This window comes from Bos javanicus, chromosome 10, assembly GCF_032452875.1.
Source record: "Bos javanicus breed banteng chromosome 10, ARS-OSU_banteng_1.0, whole genome shotgun sequence".
NCBI lineage: Eukaryota > Metazoa > Chordata > Mammalia > Artiodactyla > Bovidae > Bos > Bos javanicus.
In genome coordinates, this window is record NC_083877.1 from 44,851,084 (window position 1) to 44,877,642 (window position 26,559).

General features: G+C 53.5%; 1 protein-coding gene across 1 annotated transcript in view; it reads left to right on the forward strand.

The window, feature by feature from the left end:
• The first annotated feature begins 5,693 nt into the window (after nt 1-5,693).
• The window catches only part of LOC133256167 (ornithine decarboxylase antizyme 2-like), a 65,420-nt gene continuing 44,554 nt past the window's right edge, over nt 5,694-26,559 (forward strand). The window contains 6 exon segments of the mRNA XM_061431000.1: nt 5,694-6,074; nt 21,451-21,528; nt 22,098-22,136; nt 22,855-22,917; nt 23,231-23,381; nt 23,859-24,007. Of these exon segments, the coding sequence (XP_061286984.1) occupies nt 5,982-6,074; nt 21,451-21,528; nt 22,098-22,136; nt 22,855-22,917; nt 23,231-23,381; nt 23,859-24,007 (573 nt within the window). The 5' untranslated portion in view covers nt 5,694-5,981.

Here is a 26,559-nt window from a genome sequence, read left to right on the forward strand (position 1 = left end):
ACATGTGAATATAAAAATACTTCTCTCAGAGCTCTTCCCATGGAAACCCAAGCCTTTCATTCATTAAATATTATTTACTGAACTTGAGCCAGGCACAGAAGATTCAAAGATGCAAAAAGACACCATCTCTGACAGAGGGTCTTCCCCTAATTTTCAGCCATGTGGAGACAGAAGAAATAATATCTTTGGGGAAGGGGCATTGATGGGGAGACACTGCCTTTTGGGAAGACTAAAGTGAGGCTCATGGTTCTATTCCCTTGCTGATTTTATAATCAACCCTTCTGTGGCCCTAGATCTTCTTTTTAAAAATATTTATGTATTTATATTTATTTGGCTGTACCAGGTCTTATTTGTGGCATGCAGGATCTTTAGTTGTGGCATGCAAACTCTTGGTTGCCACATATGGGATCTAGTTTCCTGAGCAGGCATTGAACCCAGGCCCCCTGCTTTGGGAGCACGGAGTCTTAGCCACTGGACCACCAGGGAAGTCACTGCCCTAGAGCTTTGAGGACATCTAAGAATTCTGAGAGCCAGGATCTCAGTAAATACTTACAAAAACCTGGGTAACTTATGAGGACCTGAAGGGCAGCTCTAGTTTTATGAAAAAACAAACCCTGAGAGAGATTAAACTACCTGCCTGTGGTCACACAGGTTGCCACAGTCACCTGAACTCAAATCCAGATTTGAGTCTGGCACAGCTGTTTTGGAAATACTGTTTGCTTTGGATTTGAACCTGGGAATTTAGTAACTATGTGGCCTGGAGTAAGGAGGGCAAGAGGAGAGGAGACAGCTCAGGAACTTTGGGCTAAAATGACCCAATCTCTAATCTTGACCTGTTACCACTCTGACCTTGACCTTCGAACTAGATGTAGGGCCACAGGCAATAATCACAATCGCTAAGAGCTTACCATGAACTCTCATATAACACATCTCTGGAGTTGTGCACTAGTATCCCCATTTTAGAGATGCACTGATAAGCTCACAACAGAAGAGGCAATGGCACCTCACTCTAGTACTCCTGCCTGGAAAATCCCATGGGCAGAGGAGCCTGGTAGGCTACAGTCCATGGGGTTGCGAAGAGTTGGACACAACTGAGCGACTTTACTTGCACTTTTCACTTTCATGCATTGGAGAAGGAAATGGCAACCCACTCCAGTGTTCTTGCCTGGAGAATCCCAGGGACAGGGGAGCCTGGTGGGCTGCCGTCTATGGGGTCGCACAGAGTCGGACACGACTGAAGCAACTTAGCAGCAGCAGCAGCAGAAGTGACTTAGCAGCAGCAGCAGATAAGCTCACTACAGGGCTGTTTCATGCTTTCCCCACCATCCATGCCGTCCACCAGTAGCTAGGCAAGTTCCCCTATCTAGTTCTCCTGAGCCTGTTTTCTAATTTATTACAAGGATAGCAAGAATTATTCAGGAGAAGGCATTTACCTGCTCGGGGCAGGAAGGAGTAGGTACTTTATAAATGCCAGCAGCCTGCCCCCCTTCCCTTCCTGAAACCTCTTGCGCTTAAGTGCAGCTTAACTCTGCTGTGCCAAGAAAATACACCTCAGATATACACTAGCCTTTGGGCCTCAATGTCACTCTCTCTACCTGCCTTCCTGTTGCTCAGACTTTCTTGATGGTGGGGGAACTGGGGTTAGAAAGCGGACCTGCCCTGAGGTAGTCAGGCACACCCTTAGGATGCTGGGTCCCAGGGCAGCATTTCTTAGGAGTGAAACCATTTGACTTTTCCTTACCCTAAGAACAAAACATCAAAGGATAATGTATGTACAGGAAATCAAAGAGAAAGGGCCACAGGCACCAGATAACCCAGAAGCCCCAGGAATCGCTCACTGAACACCTGCAAATGCCCGCCAGTGACCAAGCTCTTTACTGGAGGCTAGGGGGCTGCAGAGATAGAGGGCTAAGGCTGTATTCACCAGCAGGGTTTGTGGACACAGTTCAGAGTCAGATTTTCCCATCTGGCAGGTGAACTGCCAGACAAGGCATTCCTCAGCTCAAGAGAACATAGAGAAGGCACTCTGAGAGCATTCTAGAAGGGGAGTAGGTGTCTGGGAAGGAGGTAGTTCCAGGCAAAGGGAACAGAATTGTGAGAAGCTCAGAGGTGACATGGAGCCTGGCACTGGGGGTGGTGGGAAGAACCTGTAGAGGTAGCTAGAGGTTGGGTTACTAGGTTACAGTCAGGGGAGACAGATGAAAGTTTCTACCTGCCACGTGATCTGCCATTTCTACACCCTAAACTCTTCTCTCTCCAGCCCTACTTCTATCAACCCCAGGTCAGCATGGATGGGTAGTCATGCTGTCCTGGGTGGGACGTTTGCATTTATATGATATCCAGTTCCCTTTGGGGTCAGATATTCTCCCATTTCTGGGGTAGTGAAGGGGAGAGAGAGGGAAATTCCTTGGCAGTTCAGTGGTTAGGACTCTGCGCTTTCACTGCTGAGGGTGTGGGTTCCATCCCTCGTTGAGGAACTAAGATTCCACAAGCAGCCGTGGTGCAGCATGGCAGTGGCGTGGGGGTGGGTGGGCGGCATGGTGAGAGGGGCAGGGAGGACAGGGAGGAATAAGACAATGCATGCCTTCAAAGTGCTTAGGGCTGGTCACATATAGGAAGCTTTCGAGGCATTAAGCATCCTTATGTAAGATGTTTCTTATGAAGGCAAAAAAGAAAAAATAATGCAAATGCCTAACAACAAGAGATAAGTTGAATTACAGCACATCTAATGGGGGTTAAGCAATCATTAAAATTTATGACTCAAGAACTTAAAAAGAACTGTTCATGATAGATTTAAGAAAAAAAAAAGGAGTATTTAAATTGTTCGGCAATTTTGTTTTTTAAAATATGCACAGACAAAAAGACTAGGAGGAAATATTAATAATCTTGCTCTCTACATGGTAGATTATTCTCTAAACTATTTTATAATCTTCCAGCTATTCAACAATAAGCATGGATTGCTATATCATCAGAATAGCAATAAATATCAGCTTCATGTTAAGAAAAATACGGTGATGGGGGTCAACTGTGGATCCTGCATTATTTGCCATCTCTTCGGATTTCAGCTTCCTTGTCTATAAAAGGTAGACCTGAAGGACAAGTTGAGAAATCTTTCCTCTTTGAAAAATTCAAACTAACTTCTAGAGGATGCCAGAGTTTTGAAAATGGGCCAGCCTCCCTCTCTTGGAACAAGGAGGGCTGACCCCACATCTTAAGGGGAGAGAGGACTTGGATTGACATGGAGGGAGGGCTGGGAGGGGACGGTAAAGGAGAAAGAACATTGCTGGGCCAAAGTTGGAGAGATACCTACTGGGAAGATGTACACTAGGGAAAGGAGCAGAGGCTGGGGAAAAGGGCCAAACTGGAGACAGGCCTATGAAGGATGGTCAGAATACCTGGGGGTTCACGGGCTGGTTCTGTCTGGAGGTGCCAGAGGCTGGATGTACCTAGAAAACTCTGGGTAAAGTGAAGCTCCATCACTCTTGGCAATGCCCGATTCCTATAGGAAGCAGTTTCCCTCCTGCCTACATGCTAAGTCCCTTTGGTTGCGTCCAACTCTGTGCAGCCCCATGGACAGTAGCCAGCCAGACTCCTCTGCCCATGAAATTTTCCAGGCAAGAATATTGGAGTGGGTCATCATTTTCTCCTCCAGGGCATCTTTCCAACCCAGGGATCAAAGAAACTCTGTATTGGTGGGTGGATTCTTTGCCACTAGCGTTACCCAGGAAGCCTCAGTCTCCCTCATACTAGGACCTGAACAATGTGTTGGCAGTGGAGGTGGTGGGAAACCAGGGTGGATCCTCCTCGCCTTTCCACAGTAGGGAGTGGTTGCTCAACAATTATCTACTAAATGAATATCATTGGGAAAGATATTGCTTATCTGTAGACCTCAATTTATAGTACTCATCTGTGAAATGGCAGGTTAGGAAAGATTATAATTTGTTGGGGAGATTAAACACTGCATACTTCCATTCTCCGTCCTCCCACAGGATACTGCCGGCTGTATTTAGAAGTAGGCACATAGAGGCTCTGAAGGGCTGAGTCACTTGTCCCAGGTCTGGGATCCTAACTGGTTCATGACTGCAAAAGTAGGTTTTCCCACTCCACCGACGCGGTGTGTCGCTTCCAGCCTTAAAATACTGGTGCCACTACAAGGTTTGGCAGGGAAAGTCTGAACAGGCACCAGGCGCAAGGTGACAGATCACTCCCGGAGACGCCTGATTCTGGGCGGGGTCCCGCAGGACTTCCCTCCTCTCCTGGCAGAGCCTTTTCCAGTCTCGACCGAGCCTCTGGCCGGGATGCCCCAGAACTCGAGGTGGGGACAGGGGCGCTGAGGAGCCCAGTCCTGAAGCACCTGCGAGGGGCTTCAGCCTGCTGCACTTCAAGCGCGGCCCGATGTGGGCTCGGGTTTTCGCAAGCTGGCGTCAGGGGCCGGCAGTGGTCGGCGCGGGTTTCCAAAAGTCTGAAGGAAAACCCAACCGGGGGCCGCGCCCTTGAGACCCGCAAAGGGGGAAGTCACCGCAGCCGTGCCCAAGCCTCGGGCTCCGAAGAGGAGGGGGAAAAGATGTGTGTGCGTGTGTTTGTGTGTGACGGGTGTATATGTGTTGCTGCTAAGCTGCTGCTAAGTCACTTCAGTCGTGTCCGACTCTGTGCGACCCCACAGACGGCAGCATAGGCTCCCCCATCCCTGGGATTCTCCAGGCAAGAACACTGGAGTGGGTTGCCATTTCCTGTTTGTGTTGGGTGGTATTTAAGCCGAGGGAGGCGAGGACCCTAAAGCTGGGGGCGGGGCGCACGAATGAAAGCTTTTCGGTCCTTCCAGTTACCGATTCCCCGCCGCCTCCAGCGGCTAATAACCGTTTGGAGACTCGTCTCCCAGCTCAGAGTCCTAGTCTGTGACTGCCGACGGGAGGGGAGTTTGAGATTTAAGTCCCACCCTCTGGGCTGGAAGCCTGAGGCCAGAGAGGGGAAGTGATTTCCTCAAGGTCACGCAGCAGACTGCGCCTAGCCCGGGCCGAAGCCCAGGTATCAGCCCCGCCTTGGCCATGAGCCCCAGAACCTAGCCCTCCACAAGTCCGACGCCGGGAGGGAGGAAGGAGAGGGTGGACAGGGGCTGGCTGGCTGGATGGTGGGGCTGGGGGAGAGGTGAAAGCGCGCCGGACACCCATAACCCCAGGTCAGAGTTCAAAGCGGAGACTCCTTCCTGAAGCGGACGACCCTGGAGTCCTGCCTCGGGCGCCCCCTCGCGTGGGGCCGCCGGGGTGAAGATGACGAGGGGACGAGGGAGCGCGGGGAGCTGGGCACCCAGTCCCACCTCCGGCGGGCTGGGACGGCGCGGTGCGCGCGGTCCCTTTAAGAAAGTTCGCTGAGTGAGTTCATCCAAGTTTAAAAACTCGTGGTGGAGACGGGAAAGGGGAAAGGGAGAGGGAGAGAAAGGACGAGGGAGAGAGGGGAAAAGCCCCGCCGGAGACTGGCGCGCCGTAGCCCGGGCCGGGGCGAGCCCGCAGCGCGCGGCGGGGATTGGCTGCGCGTTCCCTCGGAGACCGCGGCGAGGGCGGGGGAGGGGGCTGGCCGGGCCCCAGCTGAGGCCGGTTCCGGCCCCCGGCCCCCGCCCCCCGCCGCCTCCCGGCGCCCGCCCCCTCCCCCGGCGCCCGCCCCCAGCCCCGCCGCGGCCGCCGCGGCCGCCGCGGGCGCACTCGCCGGTCGCATTGAAAAGGCGGAGGCGGCGGCCGCTCCGGCTCCGCTCCGGTTCCCGGTGTCTCCCCACGCCGCACCCCCTCCCCGCCTCCCGCACCCGCCAAACTTGATGTGACCCCCCAACCCGACGCGGCGGCTGCCCCTCTCACCGCCACCCCGCCCCGCACCCCCGGAGCGCACTGCTCACCGCGCCCCTCCCCACCTCCTCGCCGGGGCCGGGCGCCGCGCTAGCCCTCAGCGCTCCCTTCCCCTCGCCACCCCCGCCCCACCCCACCCCCCGCACCATGAGCAACCTGAAGCCGGACGGCGAGCACAGCACCGGCGCGGGCACCGGCACCGGCACGGGCACGGGCTCCGGCGGTACCCTGGAGGAGGAGGTGGGTCTGCGCCCCCGCGACCGGTCCGGTGAAGTGCACGCGGAGGGGGGCGGGGGACGGGGCGCGCGCGGCCCCCCGCGCGGTCTGGCAGTGGCTCCCGGCGCCTTCCCGCCGCTGCCCTTCGGCCGGGGAGGAGCAGCCCGTGTCCGGCGGGCGGGGGCGTGCGGCCTGGACTACCCCGCCGGGCGGGCATTGTCTCCCCGCCCTCCCGGGCTAGGGGCGGGTAGCGAGCCGGCCGCCGTCCGAGCGTCCAGCGGTGGGCGAGCTGCGCCGCGTCCGACCCGCCCCGGCTGCCCGCGCGTCCCTCGTTCTCCGCGCTCCGCCCGGCTCGCTGTCCTCTTCCGAGGCGCTCCTCCCGCATGGCCGGGACTCCCGCCTCGCCTGAGAGAAACTGAGCGGGATTAGCACGGCGGGCGGGCGGCACCCTCAGTCCCTTGCACTTTCCACCCTGACCCCTCCTCGTGACCTTGGAGGCCGGGGCCGGCTGCGCGGCACCTTGGTTCACTAGAGTTGTACTCATGGCGGGATAGACGGGCTTTCTTCACGGCCCCAGAGCCTAAGCTTTGGCAAAGATGTCAACTGACTGATTTGAGAAGGAGATGCCAAAAGACTCTCAGTCTCTGGTTCTCCTCTGTCGGATTTTGCCCTGGCAGCCAAGCCAGGACACCAAAGCTGGCCCCGGTGGGATTCTACAAGGAATGTTCACCGGCCATGTGCTAGGAGGAGGGTGTCTGAAGGCTTCGTGGAATCACCAGCAGCTGGGTGGTTAATTGGATGTGGCAAAACCGGGAAGCTGTGTGTATTCGGGGTGGAGGGGTGGGTGTGTGGATATAGCCTTAAGGCTATCATTGAATGGAGACCAGAAGCTTGGCCGGCGGAGACAAAACTGTTGTGGAAAGGAGGCAGGCTTCGTTGCTCTCTCTCTCTCTGGAGGGGCCTCTGCTGTGTCACTCTAGGGCCAGGAGACCCTTCCTGCCATGTCCGGCATGCTCTTGCCCAGGAAACCAAGGGCCAGTTATCCACCCTGAGCTCCCTTCCCTTTGGTCTGGGGGAGAAACCGCAGAGCTTCTGGTGGGGGTTGGCGATGCCGCCTGCCTCCCATCCAGTGGTGCCGGCCTCCGTGCTATAGGTTTGGTGCAGAATGGCGGCACTGGCTGGGCTGGGCTCCTTACTGTGGGAGGGGTGGAGGGAGGGTCACACTTTAGCAATTCAGAGGCCTGGTGCCAGCCCCAGTCCACCAATAGCATGACATCTCGAGAATCTAGGTCTAGATCCCGCTTTCTGTGGGGAAGGAAAGGCGGAATATATAACCCCTCACTACACCAGAGGGTCTGACATCTGTCCCCGAGTGTGGTGTGGGCTGGGGTTCTTTTGGCTCCTGAAGGCCTTGTCTGTCTTGGACTTTAATGATGACAGGCTCTTGGCTTTGAGGATCCCATCCTGACCTTATCTGGTTGTTTACAGTCTCTCCTGAGAGTTGGGAGAGGGTGACAGGGTTGCTGTGTGCGTGTGGGGTCTCTACTGAAATTGTCCATCTCCTGTGAAGCTGGACATGGACCCAGAACCACTTCTGCTGGAGGGTTGAGTTCAGCAAGGATTTTACCCTGCCTGAGACCCTCAGACTCCCTTCTTTGAAATGGGAAGGGTGAACCATGTGGCCAGTCTAAAATCTTGGAGAAATCATTTGAGGTACTTACTGGTCACTTTTTTCTAAGTAGGTTTTCTGAGAGAGAGGGCAGAACCATCAAGAAGTGGAATTTCTCTCTTTGTGGACAGAGGTGGGCTACAGCCCTGTAGTGCTTCAGGGAATCAGTGCAGTGGTGCTGGGGGGGGGAGGGAGCATGGGCTCTTGTTACTACAGAGATCTAAAACCAAGGGCCGCAGTGGTCTCTTGGAGCCCCACATCTGCTGTGGTCACGTAAGCACGAGAGTCGGCCCCTTTTCTCCGGCCAAAAACTGTTCAGCCAGGGTTCCATCTTAGATCGGTGGTTTGAGTAGGAACTGGACATATTCTCTTCAGTTTAGATGCCCCCTAGATAGGCAGTTCTGCAACCCCCAAGAGCCACCATTGGAGAAATCCACCTTAGCAGAGGTGGTTCCTCTCACGGCTGACCTAGGCTGGCTCTTCCCAGTTGGCTATTGGATATTAGCTAAAGTAAACCTAGGAAAGCAAGGAAGATGTGGCTGAGCGGGTGGTTGTTAGACCTGGAAGAATGGTAGAGGCCGTCCAAGAAGAGGGAATAGTGCATATAAAAGGGGGTGGACTGTGGAACCACGTGACTCACTTGGGTGACCACGGGGAATTTGTCATGTTGAAGTGATGCTGGGGGCCACATTATGAACAGCCTGATACCATGCAGGCCTGGGAGGAAATCGGCATTTTTCTGTCACTTGGGAAGGAGATGGGTTAGAAAATCAAGTGTCCCTTTCAGTCTAGAGGCTATACTCTCCCCCGGGTGTGTCTTGGCTGGTGCTCCAGGAGGTGAGGATGTAACTCCACACAAGAACACAGCTCAGGTTGGGCTTGCCTCTGATGCTGCCCAGACCCAGACCCAAGCATTGTCTTGGCTTAGTGATTCTTGAGGGATGGCTGGATAGTTACAGTGTTTCTGGGGAAAGATATATTTGGTTTGAAAGTATATTCTATTTTGAAAACGGAGACTTCACTTTGATAATACAAGGTAGTATTAAGTTATAGTAATTACTCGCTGAGAACCCCCTATGAGGAGGGGGGTATTTGGAATCTTGGGGTGGGGTGATGTTCAAGTTTCTAAAAGTTAGTTTTAAGCCAGCTTAACGGTAAGTTATAGAAAGGCAGGGTTAATGGTGGCTAAGGGAGCTGCATCTTGACCTAAGGGTCTTGGCCCCTCTGTGTTCTCCATCCCCGTTGGGTCAAAATTGCTTCCTGCAGGTCTGGTACCCCAGGGTCCATCGTGTGTCCTCTAGGGGTCTCTGAAGAACCAGCTTGGTCCCTAGCCTCTGGCAGGATGGGTCAAGGTTAGCTCTCAAATGAGCAAAGGAATTTTAGGGTCCAGTGTGTGATTTGGGCACTGCCCCCTTTCTTTTCTCTGCCATCAAAAATATTTGCCAGGATCTGGGACATCTTGGTGTTCTGTCTGAAGACTTTCTAAGGGATAAGGGGAGGGAAGCATCTATGCTTCTGGGCTTTTACCTGAAAACAGGACCCAAGCAGGTCAATCCAGACAGGTTCTGGTGGATCAGACTCCCCTCTGCCCTGGGGATTGCTGGGATATGTCTCCTCTGTTCAGATAACCTAATGGAGAGACTGAACTATTTGCAGTACTGAACCCATATCTAGTCTTTATAACAGGTGTTGTTTTGAGCATTTGACCATTTTAACTCATTTCACTCTCCTAACAGCACTGTGACGTACTTATTTTATTACCATATTATAAATGAGGAAGCTGAGACACAGGTTAAATAGCTTTCATGTAGCTCGTAAATGGTTAAGTTGGGATTTGAACCCAGAGTTTGCTCTTAACACACTCTGCTGGCTCTTCTGTTTTATGTTGGGGGTTTGGATGAGGCTTGAAGGTCTGAGAGGATCTGCATCTCAGGCTCTTTAGGGCTGAGCTTTAGGTGGTGACAGGGTCCCAAATAGAAGCCCAGGGCTGGCTCCAGACTAGTTCTCTTTGAGTTGGTTGCATCCTGACAGTGGGTGGTGGGAGCTGTCAGCCCCTGCGGGAGGAGCAGTTTATCACAGATGATGTTTAGAATTGTTATTGTGTGGTGATAAAAACCAGATCAGGTGAATGCTGTACGGACAGTACATCCCCCTTGTAGCCTGTGCTGGGCCTGACCGCCTTCACCTCCCAACCCTTTGATTCCCTGTTGCTTTGGGCATCTTAACTTAAAAAAAAAAAAAGGTACTTCAGGTAACTCTAAAGTGACTGCCTTTCATTTGGGAGGCCTTTCTCTTGGGTCTCCGTAAGTGGCCAGCCGAAGTAAGAACTAGCTTCTAAGCGTCATTCGATGTTTGGACATTCCGATTTCTCATCTCCATTTCTGGGGTGGAGCAGGGCAGAGGAGGCTGGCCAGCACTGTAAGTGGAGTCAGGACAGGAACCGCGGGATGTGCTGTTCTGCTCTCTTGCTCGCCACCCGTTTGTTGCCACCCGTTTGTTGTCGTTCAGTCACTAAGCTGTGTCCAACTTGCGACCCCATGGACTGCAGCACTCCAGGCTCCCCTATCCTTTACTATCTCCCGGAGTTTGCTCAAGCTCACATCCATTGAGTTGGTGATGCCATCCAGCCGTCTCATCCTCTGTCGTCTCCTTCTCCTCCTGCCCTCAATCTTTCCCGACATCAGGGTCTTTTTCTGGTGAGTTGGCTCTTTGCATCAGGTGGTCAAAGTATTGGCATTTCAGCTTCAGCATCAGTCCTTCCAATGAATATTCAGGGTTAATCTCCTTTAGGATTGACTGGTTTGATCTCCTTGCCGTCCAAGGGACTCTCAGGAGTCTTCTCCAGCGCCACAGTTTGAAAATATCAATGCGTCAGCACTCAGCTTGCTTTATTTCCACCCATTTATCACACTGGTTCTCCAGAGAGTCCTAGAGGTAGAGGAGAGGAGTCCTCCTACCTGCCCTGAGGGCTGAGCTCCTGGCCCGAGGCCACCCATCTCCGAGAGCTCAACTAGAGTGGTGGGTTCTGGCTGCACCTGGTGGCCCCCAGCCTCTGCTCAGCCATTGATTTGGGGCAGCAGCAACATTTGGTAAGTTGTCAGTTTCTCTGCCATCCCCTAACCATGGCTACCTCAGAGGGGACCTCACGCCCCAGGCACAGTGTGAGGAACTGGGGCAGAGTCCATCTGCTATACTTCAGAAACCACGCTGCTGTGACGTGGGAACTGCAGACAGCCCACAGAGCTTCCTATGCCAAACCCTGTCTACTGCCTGCCCAGGGACCAGCGTGACCTCCCCGGTTTCAGCTTCTTTCCCTATTCCATCCTTGGATGGAAAGAATAAGGTTACCTGTGAGGTGTATCAAGGCTAGACAGGTGGCAGGATCGCTGAGTCCTCCATTCCTGAAGAGTCTGCTGGTGGATCCATCCAAGTTGGGTGTCTCCATCCAAGTTGGGTGTCTCCAGAGTATAGCAGGGGCTGGGTGTAGTCGGAGGGTCTGCCTTGGCCCATCTGTCATTTACAGCCATTTAGAGCTGACTGAGGACAGGCCGTTGACTGTGAAGTCATCATGGCTGCCTGTATAGTTCTGATCAAGCCTGGCACCCTCAAGGAGAAAGGGTAGGGCCTGACCTGAACCATGCCACGCCATGAGTGTCCTGGAGTCTCTACCTCCTCTTTGTGGTTAGCCACCCTCCCTCTTCCCCAGTGAGTGATTTGTTTGTTTGAGTTTGGGGTTTTAATTGGGAAAGATCTGGAGAAGTTTTTGGAGTAGGACCTGAAACCAGTTTGGGGAAATTTCGTTGCTGTCACAGCTGTGAAGAACTTCCACCCAGACTGGTCCCTGTTCTCAAGTGTAGCTGTAGCTATATATGGGCACAACTTAGGATGGAGGGGTCCTACTATGTTGGAGACAGGGCAGCATTCTATTCCAAACTAGAATACAGGTTCTAGAAGCGTTTCTATCCCTGAACAGAGACCCTCACCCGACAGGAGCATCCCTTTAGGAAATTCATCAGACTTCATCTGCCTCAGTCAGTGGTGTACAGATGTGAAGGGCTCAGCGCTCTGGGTTCATGGTGCCATGTTCAGTGGATTAACGTTACATGGTTTAAGGGTTGGAGGTACTGATTTTGGAGCTAGGGGAACGGCATGGGATTCCCCTAGGACAACTCCTTGAATCTGTGGGGTGGTGTGTAGCGGTGGTGATACCTGCAACCTTTGCCAGCTACGGGGTCAGGCAGTAGACGGGTATTGGCTGACCACACAGCAGGAGGAGGGACAGGGTGGGTGGATGGCACAGAGGGGAAGGGAGCCATGCCTGGAAGCTTGGTGCTGGAGGCCCTGTGAGCCTGTCTTTCTGAGTTGCCTCTGAAAGCATGGTCCTCTGGCTTGTCTGGAACCAGATGGAAAGCAGGCCCGGCCCCTCCCTCCAGCCAGCCTGGGAGCACGGAGTCTGCATAGCGCAGTTCATGCTACTTGGTTGGGTTCCCTAATGAGGTGTAGAACAGGGCTCGCAGCAGCTGTGACCAGGTGTGTTCCCACGATGCGGGGCCTTCTGTTCTTGGGGCTAGAAATAGCTTGGACTATAAGGTCCAAAGCTTTATTTGGGCCATCTTAGTTCCTCCCTCCTTAACTTCCCAGGCAACTTGGACTTTACCCCCAGCTCGGCCAATGGCTGGCCAGGCACCTAATTCCTGAGCTGGTTTCCTCATCTGTAAAATGGGCCTGTATCACTCTGCCTGTTACATCAGAGGCCTTTCAGGCTCACACTCCCATGGTAGGTGTGAAAGAAGTGGAAATTACAAAGTGCTGTCCAAAGTAGGGCCCTGATTCATGTGATTTGGGGCCGGAATTGTCAGAGGAAGGCACAGCACTATGGAACAGCTCCCAAGCCTGGACTTCTCCCCACCAGGTCGGACTGTGGTGACTTTGGAGGTGTCCCAGGTGGGGCCTGCTGGAGGGAAGCCGGGCAATGTCCTAGCTGGGAGCTGAGCAGCCCAGAGCTCCTTGGAGGACACGGGAGGCCCTGGGGTTCTGGGAGCGTGTGTGTTTGTATCTGTTTGCTCTGCTGTCTGGCTGTATCTGCTTGCTCTTTTCCCCGTGTCCTTGTTCAGCCCTTATAAGTCCTGGGTCTGCGGGCCATGTCACCACATTCCATCCACCTCTCGTCAAGTGGCCCCACTGAGAGGGACTTATTTCCCCTGGGAGGGGTAAGAGTGACCTACCAGTGCCAAGGCTAAGCACAGGACCCAGGCAGAACCAAGCCGCACCCCACCCCCTACACATGTATACAGAAGAAAAGGCCCAGGCCCCTGAAATCCATGCAGGGGTACGGTGCCTGCTCTGAGGTTTACATCTGGCAGCTGCAATATTGCCCCAGCAGAGAGACCCCTCTGAAACACCCAGGGCCTGGCTTCCAGCATCCTGCTTTCTCACCCTCTCAACCTCTGTCCCCTTCTTTCCTGCTTTCCTTGCCATCTTGTGGGCAAAAAGGAAGGCGTAGGAGCCCTGAGCCCATGGAGGACAGTGCCCGAGCATCACTCAGAGACTCCATCACATTCTCCCCCTTGCCTGGTTTCTTAGAAGGTCAGAGCGTGAAGAGCCCTGCATCTAGCCTACCCTTCCTCTCTAATGCTGAGGCAGTGGTGAAGGCCTTGAAGCCACTTGCCTGGCCGCAGGGCTGGGACTTCAATCAGGCTCTTTGATAGTTGGCTTGAGGCACTTTTTCTTTTGTTTCGGTGTCAGCTCTGTTGGCCGAGCAGGAAGCTGAGCCTGAGTCCTGTGTCTTGGTTCTCAATGGTTCTTTTCCCCTTGGAGAAGGCAGAGCTGACCTGGGCGTGATGATGGGCAGGGACGTTTGCAGCAGGAAAACTGCAAGCTTTATGTAATGCGGTCTGAAGCTCATAAACTCCTGTGATCTGGCTGGCAGGGGCGGTAGTGAGACGCCGGAATGAGGTGTCCTGGGCGTCTGTTTGGACTCTGGTCTTCTGAGGCTGTGAGGGGCCCTGCTCTACTCCTAGCCCCTTCCCGCTGTACATGGCTGCTCCCGCTCAGCTGCCGAGAGCTGGCAGTCTGTCAGTCTTCCCTTCGACTTCCCTATATAATTCATTGTTCAAGACTAACCATGGGTTCTCCAGTGGAACCCCCGTGCTCCCGCAGTCATCCCTCTGCCCTCTTAGCTCAGACGCTGAAGGTCACTTGTTCCGGACGCCTAAGGCTGACCCCCACTGGGGTCTGAGTGGGTTGGTGGTGTGAGATCAAGGTCTGCCAAAGAGCCTTGACTTGTGAGCTGGGCACCTGGGGACACTGGGGTACTTCTGACATGCTCAGTAACTTGGAGCAACTCCCTGAACCTCAGCTAAAAATAAGGTTTCTTCCAGCTCAGATATTCTGCATTTGGGTTGCTGGAGAGGGCTGGGAGTTGGGGAAGGATGTGGGAGGGGCTTTCGAGAGGCTTGTTTTTCCCCTGTTTGGATTTCCCTCCTCCCCCACCCACTTCTGTAAGTGGTGTTTTCCATCCAGATGACACCAGGAGGGCTCCCTGTGCTAAGCAGCAAGCAGGCAGGGTTCAAAGCTAGCAAGATGTTTTGATGGAGTGGACAGTTGAAACAGTTTCTTTTCCGGACTGGATTCTAACTATCAGAGTTGCTAAAGGATTGCTACAAGGAATCAGTTTTCAAAGAACATCTTTTATCTCTTTGGTGTGATGTTTCTATTGCCCAGAGTCAAGTTTCCTAGCCTTGTGAGGCAGAGATTTGCCTAGAAGGCACCAGTTCATGAGGTCTCTTCCATTGAGTAGCGTTCCTGGTGGACCACTGGGATTTATTTGGGGGTGCGGGAAGGATGGGGGTGGCCCTGGTATTTTCTACCTCAGCATCCTTTGTGGACGAAGATCTGGACCCCAAACAGGGGGTCCCCGGAGCCCAGGGTGCTGTCTTGGACAGTATAAGGCTGGGGTTTAGAAGGAGGCTGTGTTGTCTTTTGGAGTTGAAGGATAAGGGGGTTTAATATCCAAGGATGAACGACTGTTTTGACAGCAATGTTTACCCCTTTCATCTCTTGTAAAAGCTGGTGGGGACTTCCCTGGTGGTCCAGTGGTTAAGAATCTGCCTTCCAAAGCAGGGGATGTGAGTTTGATCCCTGGTCAGGGAACTAAAATCCCACAAGCTGTGGGGCAACTAAGCCTGCAGACTGAAACTAGAGAGGAACCCACATGCTACAGCTGAGACCCAGCGAAAGAAACTGGTGCATACAGAGCCCATCCTCTCAGCCACAGCATCCCGCTGCTGTCCTTATCTGGGAAGTTGAGTGTTTATGCTGCGAGTGAAGGTGGAGCAGCCAGGCCCCAGCCTGGGCTGACTGAGTGTGGGCTCCCCACCACTAGGGAGGAAGTACTTTGGGGAGTAGCCTTGCGGACCCCACACCCCCATCCTATCCCACATGGGGGCTTTCCTCTGGTTTTCCTCCTGCAAGGCCCCCGCATGTGGTCTGGGCCCTGTATGTGCCTCAAAATAAGTCTGATATGGCTCCCTGGTAGTCCAGGGGATAAGAATCCACCTGCCAAGGCAGGGGACGCAGGTTCGATCCCTGGTCCAGGAAGATTACATATGCCACAGAGCACCTGAGTCATGTACCACAACCACTGAAGCCTGTGCACCCTAGAGCTGGTGTTCCACAACAGAAGCCACCGCAGGGGAAGCCTGTGCACCGCGACTAGAGAGTAGACACCACTTGCTGCGACTAGAAAAAGGCCACGCATGGTAACAAAGACCCAGCACAGTCTAAACAAAGAAAAAAAAGGCCGAGGGGGAATTTCCTGGTGGTCAGGTGGTTAAGAATCCACCTTGGAATATAGAGGACCTGGGTTCAATCCCTGGCTGGGGGACTAAGATCCCACAGGCTTCAGAGGATCTAAGCCTGCATGTCACAGCTATTGAGCCTGGGCACTCTGGAGGCCACCCACCACAACTGGAGAGTCTGTGCCCCCCACAAAAAAAATCCTGCATGAGGAAATGAAGATCCTGCACGCCGCCAACTAAGACCCAGTGCAGCCAAGATAATGATAAATTTTTAAAAAAAAAAAAAGTAAGGCTGAGGGTGGAGGCCACCACTTCCTGTGCCTTCCTCCACCCCTCCCCAGAGCATGGGAGGAGGGAGGAGCAGGCCAGAGGTCGTTGGGAGCTCTATGCACCCGAGGTCTGGCTCTAGCTGGAGGAAAAGGGCTCAGGACCACTGTGAAGACCGAGCCGACCCCAGGAAGTCTGCCCACCAGCAATAGCCTGTGGGCTGGACTCCCTGGCTCCTGGCAGCCTGAGGGCAAGATAGGCAGTAGGGCTCCTTGAGTGAGCAGCCTCGGGAGCCCCTGTGCCATGCTGGCTGGGGACACCGTTGTGCCGAAGGGCAGCCTGTTGCTTTAGACAGGCCTGGTGCTGGCTGGGGCCTCCAGTGAGTCTGCTGCTGACCATCATGAAGGCTGTACACCGTGTCTGTGATGGGCCTGTGTGGGGACACTTCTCTGGCCAAATTCCTTGTCTGGGTTGAATTTGATGCTTCCAGCAGGTTCCTCAACATGTGTCTTCTTTCATTGGCCTCTAAAGATTCCTCATCTTTTCTTTTTTTGGCTGAGCCATGAAGGTTGTGGGATCTTTAGTTCCCTTACCAGAGTTCTAATCCTGGCCCACAGCAGTAAAGGCACCAAGTTGTAACCACTAGGTTACCAGGGGATTGCAAAGGATTTCCTATCTTTTCTCTACCCCTTCCCAGTCACTACCTTCTCCACCCTGTTCCAAACTTGCCTTCTAACTGTGCCAAGGATGAGGCTATGGTCCAGCATGATCTGCTGGTACTTGCCATGAAAGTGACCATTTCAGCAGGACCATGGTTGCTTTCCACATTTTGTGGCAAGAGAGGTATTGTCTTGGCTTGTGTGAATGCTTTTGGAGAGAGTGAGTGTATGGAAGGAGAAGGGCCCAGGTAAACAAGGCTGGTGCCTTCCAGCAGCCTGGGATTGTGTGAGCAACCCCTTATACTTCCTCCAATTACCCTAAAACATTTTTGTGTTGAAAGTGTTGGTCACTCAGTCGTGTCAGACTCTTTGTGACCCCATGGACTGTAGCCCACCAGACTGCTCTGTTCATGGGATTCTCCAGGCAGGAATACTGGAGTGGGTTGCCTCGCTGTCCTCCAGGGGATCTTCCCAATTGAACCCAGGCCTCCCACATTGCAGGTGGATTCTTGTACCATCTGAGCCACCTGGAAAGCCTTGTGGAATAGGCCATGGGTTCTTTGGTTGATCTTTCCATCTTGTATCAATGGCAGTTGGTCCCTGACTCCTTGTATGTGCTTGACTCTTTGCCGAGTGTTGTGTCCTATTATTGTGAGGCTGGTCCCAGTGATTGGCATGGAGCAGTGGTCACCAGTGCTGGCCTGAGACGCAGGACTGTTGACCAGACCTTACAGAAGTAACCGCACGTGTCTGTCCCTGCGAAACCTAAGGATCCTGACTGTGCCATTAGATTGCCTTGTCAGCTTCCTGTTCTGAGCCTCAGTTTCATCATCTATAAAATGAGGTTGAACTAGCTGATGTCCACAGTGCCTCCCACCCAGGACATGAACCCTGGGAAAGAGGAGCACTAAAGAATCCGGCAACTGCCTAAGGTCGTCTCCTGTACATTCCTAGCCCCAGTCTGATCTGGGCCTGATCCAGCCTCACTGTTGTTGAGTTGCTAAGTCATTTCCTTCTCTTTTGCAACCCTATGGACTGTAGCTTGCCAGGCTCCTCTGTCCATGGGATTCTCCAGGCAAGAATATTGGAGTGGGTTGCCATTTCCTTCTCCAGGGGATCTTCCGGACCTAGGCATCGTACCCACGTCTCCGGCATTGGTAGGCGGATTCTTTATCACTGAGCCACCAGGGAAGCCCCCCAGCCTCCTTAGGCTTATGACTAAGCCTGCAGTACCTGATAGGTGAGGTTTTTGTGCAGGTAAAGCTGAGATTACAGGAGCCCTAAGTGAACATGGATGTTGTTCAGCCTCTCCTGTATGCTGGGCATAGAGTAAAGTGTGCTCGTCATCATGGAAGGTAGATGATATCTGTGTTGCACAGATAAGGAAACAGATTCAGAGAGATGGAGCAGGTTCACCAAGCCAAGCATAAAGCTGGGATGCAAACCCTGGTCTCACTAACTAAAGCCTTTCCCATTTACGGCAGCACTCTACTGTGCTCGGCCACATTTGTCTGTGGCTCTGAGTCCCTTCTTTGGAGGGACCGAGGGGTGTAGAGATGGGGGAGGTCTCCGGTGTTGAGCCTGGCTCTAGACATCTTGGAAGATAGGAAAGTTTTGAGACTTGTCTCCTGCCTATGGGTTTTGGAGTCCAGGTGAGTGCAGACTGGTAGGACCAGTAAAAGACCCAAGGGGTCTTTAAGGGCCTTCGTAAGACTTGAAGGAAAATGGAGTGAGGAAATAGAGGGACCTGAAGGGGGGATGCCGTTTAGTTAAGGAATGAGGAAGGGGTGGGCTGTGGGGCAGCATGAGCAGCTGCCGAGCAACGGGTCTATGTGGGTCTTTGTTGGGACCTGGGGTCAGTGGGCTGGGGCAGGACCTGATGCAGTTGAAGCAGCACAGCGGGTCGGTGGGCTCTGGAAACTCTGTTGTCTCGACATGTGACTGGCCAGCCTGCTAAGCTCATGCTTCTTGTCACTGAAACTTTGCTGTCATCCTAAACAGGCACCCAGGGAAGGGCCTGGCTACTGCAAGGATGCATGGCAGCACCTGACCCATCTTTGGGGCTAATGAGGCTGCCCAGCCATGGCTCCCTCTTCCCCACAGCCGGATGAAAGGCACGGATGGCTGAATCGGGGTTTCCTGGCTCTTACCCAGCTCTGCTCCAAGCTTTCATGAGCCCTTTCTGGGGCCCCAGTTTCCATGTCTGCAAAAGGGGACAGACAGAGGGCACGTTATTTGCTGGGGTGTCCAGGGTCAAGTAAGAACCAAGGAGAGCATTCAGGTTAGCCTCCCAGCGAAGGGTCTGTGAACTGGCAGATGGGGGCCCACCACATAACCCATAGCGGCTTTGACCTGGGCTTGCTTCCTAAGGGATGATGGCCCAGGACAGGATGGGACCTGTATTGTAGCCTCTAGAACCTGAAAGATGAGAAGCAGAAGAAAAGAGTCGTGTAGCCCAGAGAAGGATGGAAACCAGGGTCTGAGCTGGGAATGAGGGAAAGATCCCCCGTACTCACTCCCGTCTGCTTCCTCAAGCAGGAAACTTTGTGCTGAGAACTTTCTATTTTAGGGGGCCTCTGGGGAAATCTGGCCAGAAAGGAGCCATTGGAAGAACGATTTAAAATTAGCCGGGGTGAGATGGGTGGCCCCTGGGGAGAACTGAGGCAGAGGTTTCTGCTGCGAGGCAGCTCTGGTTCTGTGTCTTTGACCCAAAGTACGTTCCATCATCCTGGGACGAGGGAACAGGGCCCTGATGGGTGTAGGCTGGGCTTTCCAGCGTGGCACCCTAAAGCGTGCATTGTCTCTACCAGCCTGGGTGAGCAGTTGGGAGGGAGACCTGGGTTTTGAGTCCTTCTGCCTTTAAAAAAACAAGCTGCATGACCTGAGAGAGACACTTCTGTTTGGGGGTTTACATGTGAATGAGAGGTCTTTCATCACAGGGCAGAGGGGTGTCGGGACAGCTGCCCTCTGGAGTCCAGGAGCTCGATCGGACCCTCCTGGAGCCTGGGCTGTCTGGTCTCTCCCAGATGTTTCTGGAACAGGGCGGTGCTCAGGAGCTGTGTGTGCAGGGACACAGCGGCCAAGGGCTGTGAGACATAGGGAAGCCTCACCCCCGACCCAGGAGCAGAAGTGTGTGGGGCGAGGGAAGGCATCAGTGAAGGGGACGGGGTGTCCTAACTGGCAGGGGATTCTGCTCAGTTTGCTTCTTGGCAGAAACTCATGTGAGAGAAGAAGCTGTCCTTCACCTGTTCCATGAGCCGGTCCTGTGGGGGTGGGGCCACTGGTTCCGAGCAGTGGTGGGGCTGGTTTCCTTTTCCATTCCTGCCTCTGTTGTTGACATGTGTGTCATTGGAGAGAGAGAATGTGTGTGTTGGGTGTAACTTTGCCTGACTGCTCTGGGCTCCTGGTTTACGCCATTGTCTCCAGAAAGGCTATTGCCTGGGTTCATCTCGCAGGCCATCATCAGAGCATGGAAGTTCTTTGGTGCCTCTGGAGGGGGATGTGGTACACTAAAGGCTTTCAGGAATAAACCACGGGACGGGTAGGTTGAGGCATGTGAAAGTGTTAGTCGTTCAGCTGTGTCTTACTTACTCTTTGCAACCCCATGGACTGTAGCCCGACTGGCTTCTCTGTCCATGGGATTTCCCAGGCAAGAATACTGGAGTGGGTTGCCATTTCCTTCTCTAGAGGATCTTCCTGACCCAGGGATCAAACTCGGGTCTCCTGCATTGCAGGCGGATTCTTTACCATCTGAGCCATCAGGCATGTGAACTTGTTCTTAGTTGTCAGTGATGAGTTGAAGACTTACTTTTGGCTTAGTGGTATGAGATGCGACTTGCAACAGGAGTTGAGGGAATTCCCTGGCAGTCCAACGGTTAGAACTCTGAGATTTCACTACTGAGGGCAAGGGTTCGATCCCTGCTCAGGGAACTAAGGTCCTGAAAGCTATGCAGCCAAAAACAAAACAGGAGTCAAGTGTATTGGGAAGCTCTGCTCTTTCAGATTTTCCATTACTCAGGAAAGCACAGTTTCAAGATGTTTTTAATGGATCTACACTCTGGAAGATCTCCCTCCCTTGTAATAATAATTGGCTGATCTGGTCTTGCTGGCTGCATTTAACCAGCAGAGGTGACTTAAGAAAGTTTTCCCACCAGTCCTCTCCTGGACTTCACCCACCATTCAGGAGGTGAGGTTTGCCGAACCTGAGTCACGAGATGGGCACCTGGTGTCGAGACCCAGCTTCACCTACAGCGTGTAACTTTGTTGAAGGCAAGGCTTGAAACTTACACCATCCTCTGCCTCACTAGAAGCTGACAAGATCCTACTCATTCTTCAAAGCCCAGCATCATTGTTCCATCTCTGACTCCTTCCCTAAGTTCCTTATTCAGTAAACATTTAGTACCAGCACCCAACAGAGAGCTGGGCAGAGAAGCAAGAACACAACACATGCCCGGCCACTGAAGAGCCTACATCTGGCTTAGAAAGCAGGAAGAGATGGATATGAAAGTGCTGGGCCCTCTGATGAAATCACTCCAGGGCATAGAGTTTACTTCTTTGCCTCCCTATCAAACCAGACAGAGCCTCTCTCCCCCAGTGTTCCATGGCATCTTCTGAAAAATATGTATGATTCTACCTTTGCTTTTCTTGGAAGTCAGAGACCATAGCTTTCTTCAAGCTTCAGAGGGGTCCTTGGTCTGTGCTCTTGTTAAACAGGGCTCTCCTTGGGGCTGTTTGGCAGTGGACAGTCTGCACAAAGGTGCTTGGCTCGTGCTTGTTGTGACGCCTGCAGGATGAAACCAGAGAGAGGGGAGGGTCCAGAAAGGGTTCTGAAAGGTTAAATGCTGTCAAACTCTGGGTGCTCATTTGCCTCAGCCTCTATAGGAGTCTCAGGAAATCCTGAATTCTTCCTTCAGCCCTGGAAGGATTCCAGTTCATTTCCTAAAGTGGGAGGCGTCATCTTTGTTCTCCTGTAAGCCTGGTCCTCACCACCATGGTCTCTTCCCCAGGTCCGGACACTGTTCGTCAGTGGGCTCCCTGTGGATATTAAACCCAGAGAACTCTACCTGCTCTTCAGGCCGTTCAAAGTGAGTCTGGACCCAGCCACCCATGGGCAGAGCCTCGGATGGAGGAGAAGCATCAGGAATGAGTCCAGACTCGATCTGGGCAGCAGGAGAACTATTAGAAACCGTGACCACAGACCTGGCTCTCTGCCCCGGTTCGGCTGACTCACATATGGCTTTTTGTCAGTTGCTGAGCCCCTCTGAGCCTCTGTTTTCTCATCTGTAAAGTGGAGACCGTAGAACCTCAGTAGACTTTGCCATATAAGGAATCTTTGAGATTCAGCATGGCATTTTCCATTTGCGGATAAGAAAACTTAAAAAGGGGAGGTCTGAGCTTCCAAATGACAGGCTAATGGAGCAAAGGGGAATTCCTGCACGAAAGGATGAATGCTGCAGTGTGATGCCCACCCCATGTGCTAGGCCGTGTGATGTGGGACTCGAGGGCTGAGGGCGCTCAGCGGGGGGTGCAGATCTGGGTGGGTCGCCTTTGAGGGAGAAGAGAGTGAGCTGGGGAAAGGTGGGGCTGCAGGGTGGCTGGGGTAGCACAACAGAGGCGTCTGACCTTCCCTGTTATTGATCACCTCTCTCTGCAGGGGTATGAAGGGTCCCTGATCAAGCTCACGTCAAGACAGGTAATTTCTCTCCAAGATTTTTCTTCTTCCAAGCCCCGACTGACTGCTGAGCTTGGACCTAAGCTGGTCATGAAGCATCTAGCAGCTGAGACCTGCCCCCTGTCATCCTGGTCCTGTCCTGGGCTGATGAAAAAGTAGCCTCCTTTGTAAAAGGATGAAGAAGTAGACAGGTTCCCTCTCCTTACCAGTCAGCTCCTGGTCCCCACTCTCTGGCCCTTGAGAAACTATAGTGGGGCTGAAGGCTGAGGACCATGGAGGTGGTGGCTGTGCCCTGGCTCCTAGTGCCAGGAGTTCTGGGGCCCAGAGTCTTTAGGGGCTGTTTGTGGTCTGGACTGAACCTTGGCAAAATGAAGTTGGAAAAGTTTTGAACCTGTTGCCCCTTGATTGAACCTGGATCCTTCCCATGCCCTTGATACATCAGTGTTCCCTTCCTTGCTGGACAAAACACTAGCACTTAATTACCTGCATGTGTTAAACAACAACAGCAAAAGAGTGGGTGATGTTTCATGCAGTGGGATAGCGCTCTATTGGCATCATTTCCCAGAAAGTGGTACCTGGGTGGGAGAGTTTTGGTGCCCAAGAACCTTTCACTGTTCTTCCTGTTGAACATCAGGAGGATATGGACAAGAATTTTATATATATATATTTGTTTTGTATGCTCGAGGGGGAGATGGAGTCTTGGGAGCGATGCAAGGGTGTTCTCTCTTTTTCCTACTAGCCTGTTGGTTTTGTGATCTTTGACAGCCGGGCAGGAGCAGAAGCAGCCAAGAATGCATTGAACGTGAGTAGACGGAGAACAGGCCTTTCTCCAACCCGCAGACTTCTAGACAGTGGGGTTTCTGTCGTGTCTTCTACAAACCTTCCTCCACTCCACACCTAAGGAAAGGGCCTGCAGACGTACCTTCCCCAGCCATCCTGGGGCAGAATCTCTGGCTTTACCATCTGTGCCAAATGCCACTCCTCCCAAGGCCCAACCAGCGTGTCCTCTGTCTTGGCCTCTGTGTGGCTGAGTCTTTCAGGATAGATCATGAGGTGTGCAGTGGACAGTCCGGGTCCCACAGAGTAAAGCCTCTCCCTTCCTCCTCTTCTCACAGGGTATTCGCTTTGATCCTGAGAACCCGCAGACCCTGAGGCTAGAGTTTGCCAAAGCCAACACCAAGATGGCCAAGAACAAGCTAATGGCTACACCAAATCCCACCAATGCTCACCCCACCCTTGGAGCACACTTCATCGCACGGGACCCCTGTGAGTGGCACTCAGCGGCCATCTGCTGCCTTCTGCCTGGCAGAGCTGGGGGCCCTTGTGGATGAAGCTGCATGCAGAAGGCACCCCTGCGGGAGTGGATGCTCGCCTCCTTTTCCAGGAGCTTCTTGCACCCACCATTACTCATGCCCACGGGTCCCAGGCTTCCTTCCACCCCCACAGCCTTTGCTGCACCTTAGCCTGAGCTCCTGAGCTGTTAGTTCTGCCCAGCTTCCTCACAGCCTGCGCTGATCCTTTGGTTGAGACGAGCCCATCCGAGGGCTTCTTGAAGCAGACAGGATGCTTGCCAAGCCTGGCCAAGTTACTATAGTTTCTTTCCTAGAGTCTTGGGGTCCTTTGGGGGAGCTGAGAAGGGACCTCATGTTCAACGATAGCATTGGGTCCCCTTCTCTGCTCGGAATGGGGTGGTGCGAGGGGGAGCCAGCATTCTGATGACGGGGGCTCTTGTCTCTGCTGCAGATGACCTGATGGGGGCCGCTCTGATCCCTGCATCCCCAGAGGCCTGGGCCCCCTACCCTCTGTACACTACAGAGCTCACCCCAGCCATCTCACATACTGCATTCACCTACCCAGCCGCCACCGCTGCTGCTGCCGCCCTGCATGCTCAGGTAAGCCTGGATGGGACGAGCAGGATGGGGGAGAAGGAAGGCTCTGAGCTGGCCAGGCTCTATTCCCACCTGGTCATGGACCGCCCAGCTCCTCAGAGCTGGCACAGCACTGCTTCTTGCTTGACAGTACCTTTGGGGTTTGGGATGTGACAGGGGGAGGAGAGGATAAGCTGTGAGGCCACGTTCAGGCTACGCTGCTAACACGGAGTGTGAGAGAGCCGCCGTGGGTCCACTAGACGCCTGCGGGCAGGCCGTGCCCATTGTGCCCGTGGTGAGGAGTGTGGTCACTGGGCCCAGACCGCTTACCTCTGCCTCCTTCTGTCTTCATGAACTCCAGAAAGCTCTGAAAGATTTGTCTGGATTTTTTTGTTTTTTCTTACTCATCTGGAAAAATAAGAATAGTATTATCTGCCTCAGGTTGCTGTGAGAATTAAGTGTTAAGACATGGTGAGGGGCTAGAATTGCACCTGGAACCTCCGAGGTGCCCGTCGGTTGTTTGCTCTTGTGTTCACCGAGCCTGGAAACTCTCCAGGCTGGGCAGAAGATGCAGCCAGCGCTTCTGGGGGTGGGGGGTACAGCTGGGCTGTGAGGGCTCTATGCTTGCCCAGTGCCATGCCGGGTACCACGCCAGGTGATCAGCTCTCAGCCATGCCTAGGTGCCACAGTGACAGGGCACTGCCAGGCAGCACAGGAGGGCTGGGGTGAGTGGCAAATGCACCTGGGCCTCTCATCAGCGAAGTGAGCTAGCTGAGGCTCGGGAAGAGCAGCTTGGCTGTTGCGAGGTGGGGAACACAGGTCACTTGACCAGGGCAGTGAAAGGAGACGAGCAGTTCAAGGATATGAGAAGCCAGGACAGAGGGTTTGCAGAAACTGGAAGCTGAGATGGGAGGATTTGGGGAAGGCCAAGTGTGTGTCCCATCCCAGGCCTTTGAAGGATTCACCCAGCCCCAAGGTGGAGAGCTCAGATCCAAAGAGTCCCCTGGCCACGGCTGCTTGGGTTGAATGAGAGCAGACACGTGGCTGCACTTGGCAGTCTCCCCAGCTGTGTACCACAGACACTGGAAAATTGATCTAGTCAGGGAGGTGGCAAGGCTCTTCCTCTCTTGGGCACTGTTTGGGGATTGACCGCAGACCAGCACTGTGGTGGGCACAGAGCCGTGAGTGAACACAGTCCTCTCTGACATGGTGGAGTGCAGAAGGTGGATGGTGCTCCCCACCAAGCAGTGGGGTTGGGGGGCGGTTAACTGCAGGGGCCCCATGAGACCTCTGATCCCAGCTTTGCTACTAGTTGGCCACCTGATCTTCGGCAGGTGACTTCACCTCTGGGCCTCCATGTGGTCCTCATCTGTGAAACGAGAGGGCAGGACCAGATTGGGTGGAGAGCTTCTGCCCCTATCTGCTCTGAGATGCTAGGCCATGACCACACGAGGCAGAGTCTGGGAGCCAGGACAGTCAGGATGTCGGATTATTCAGGAGCGACGTGGCTGCCCTTTCAGGGTGGTGCCCCAGCTGGATAGGAGTAGCGTGCTGCTCCCTGTTCCTAAGCTTCTGTACAGCAGGACTGTGTGCCCGCCTCCTGTCTGCTTTTCCAGCCTCCTCCCTCCCTCCCCATACCCTGTGGCCGCCTCCGTCTAAGCCCTGTCTCTCTTTCAACACCGGTGTGACCTTGTGCAATTTTCTTGACCTCTCTGTGTCTTCATTTCTTTGTGAAATGATGATAGCCTTAGCTCCTTTATAGGATGGTTGGTAGCCTATAAGCATAGAGGGAGTGCTGATGGTTATTATTTAACATTCCTGGTGGCTCAGGTGGTAAAGAATCTGCCTGCAATGCAGGAGACCTTGGTTCAATCCCTGGGTCAGGAAGATTCCCTGGAGAAGGGAATGGCTACCCACTCTAGTATTCTTGCCTAGAGAATTCCATGAAGAGAGGAACCTGGGGGGGCCACAGTCCATGGGGTGACAAAGAGCTGGACATGACCGAGCAACTAAGCACACATTTAATATCATTATTGTCTAATTCCCCCCAGGTCACCTCTGAGGCTAGAGGACTCTTTGTGCCTGAGCTTCTGTCACCTTGGCCTCCCTGGGAATGGGATGAAGGCCACCTCAAAGGATGGTGGCTTTTTTCAGGAGGAGTCTGACGATAAGTGATTGGATCAGGTGGTGACTAGTTCAGGTCCACTACCTGAGTTCTCTGGACAGCCGTGTCCTCGACAGTAAAACACACTGTTAGGACCAAATGCAGTGAAAGGCCTGAAAGCGTTTTCTTCCTCCTTCCTCTCTCCCTTCCTCCCTTCCTGGCTGCACTGGGCCTACGTTGGCTGCACTGGGTCTCCAGAGCCCATGGGCTGGCTCCGTGGTTTGTGGCTTGCGGGCTTAGTTGCCCCACAGCATGTCAGATCTTAGTTCCCCAGTCAGGGATTGAACCCGTCTCCCCCTGCACTGGGAGGCAGATTCTTAACCATTGGACCGCCAGGGAAGTCCCTAAAAGCATTTTCTAAGTAGTAGCACTTTCTCTTTAACTTCCAAGAGTCCCCTCTCTGCCCCCCGAC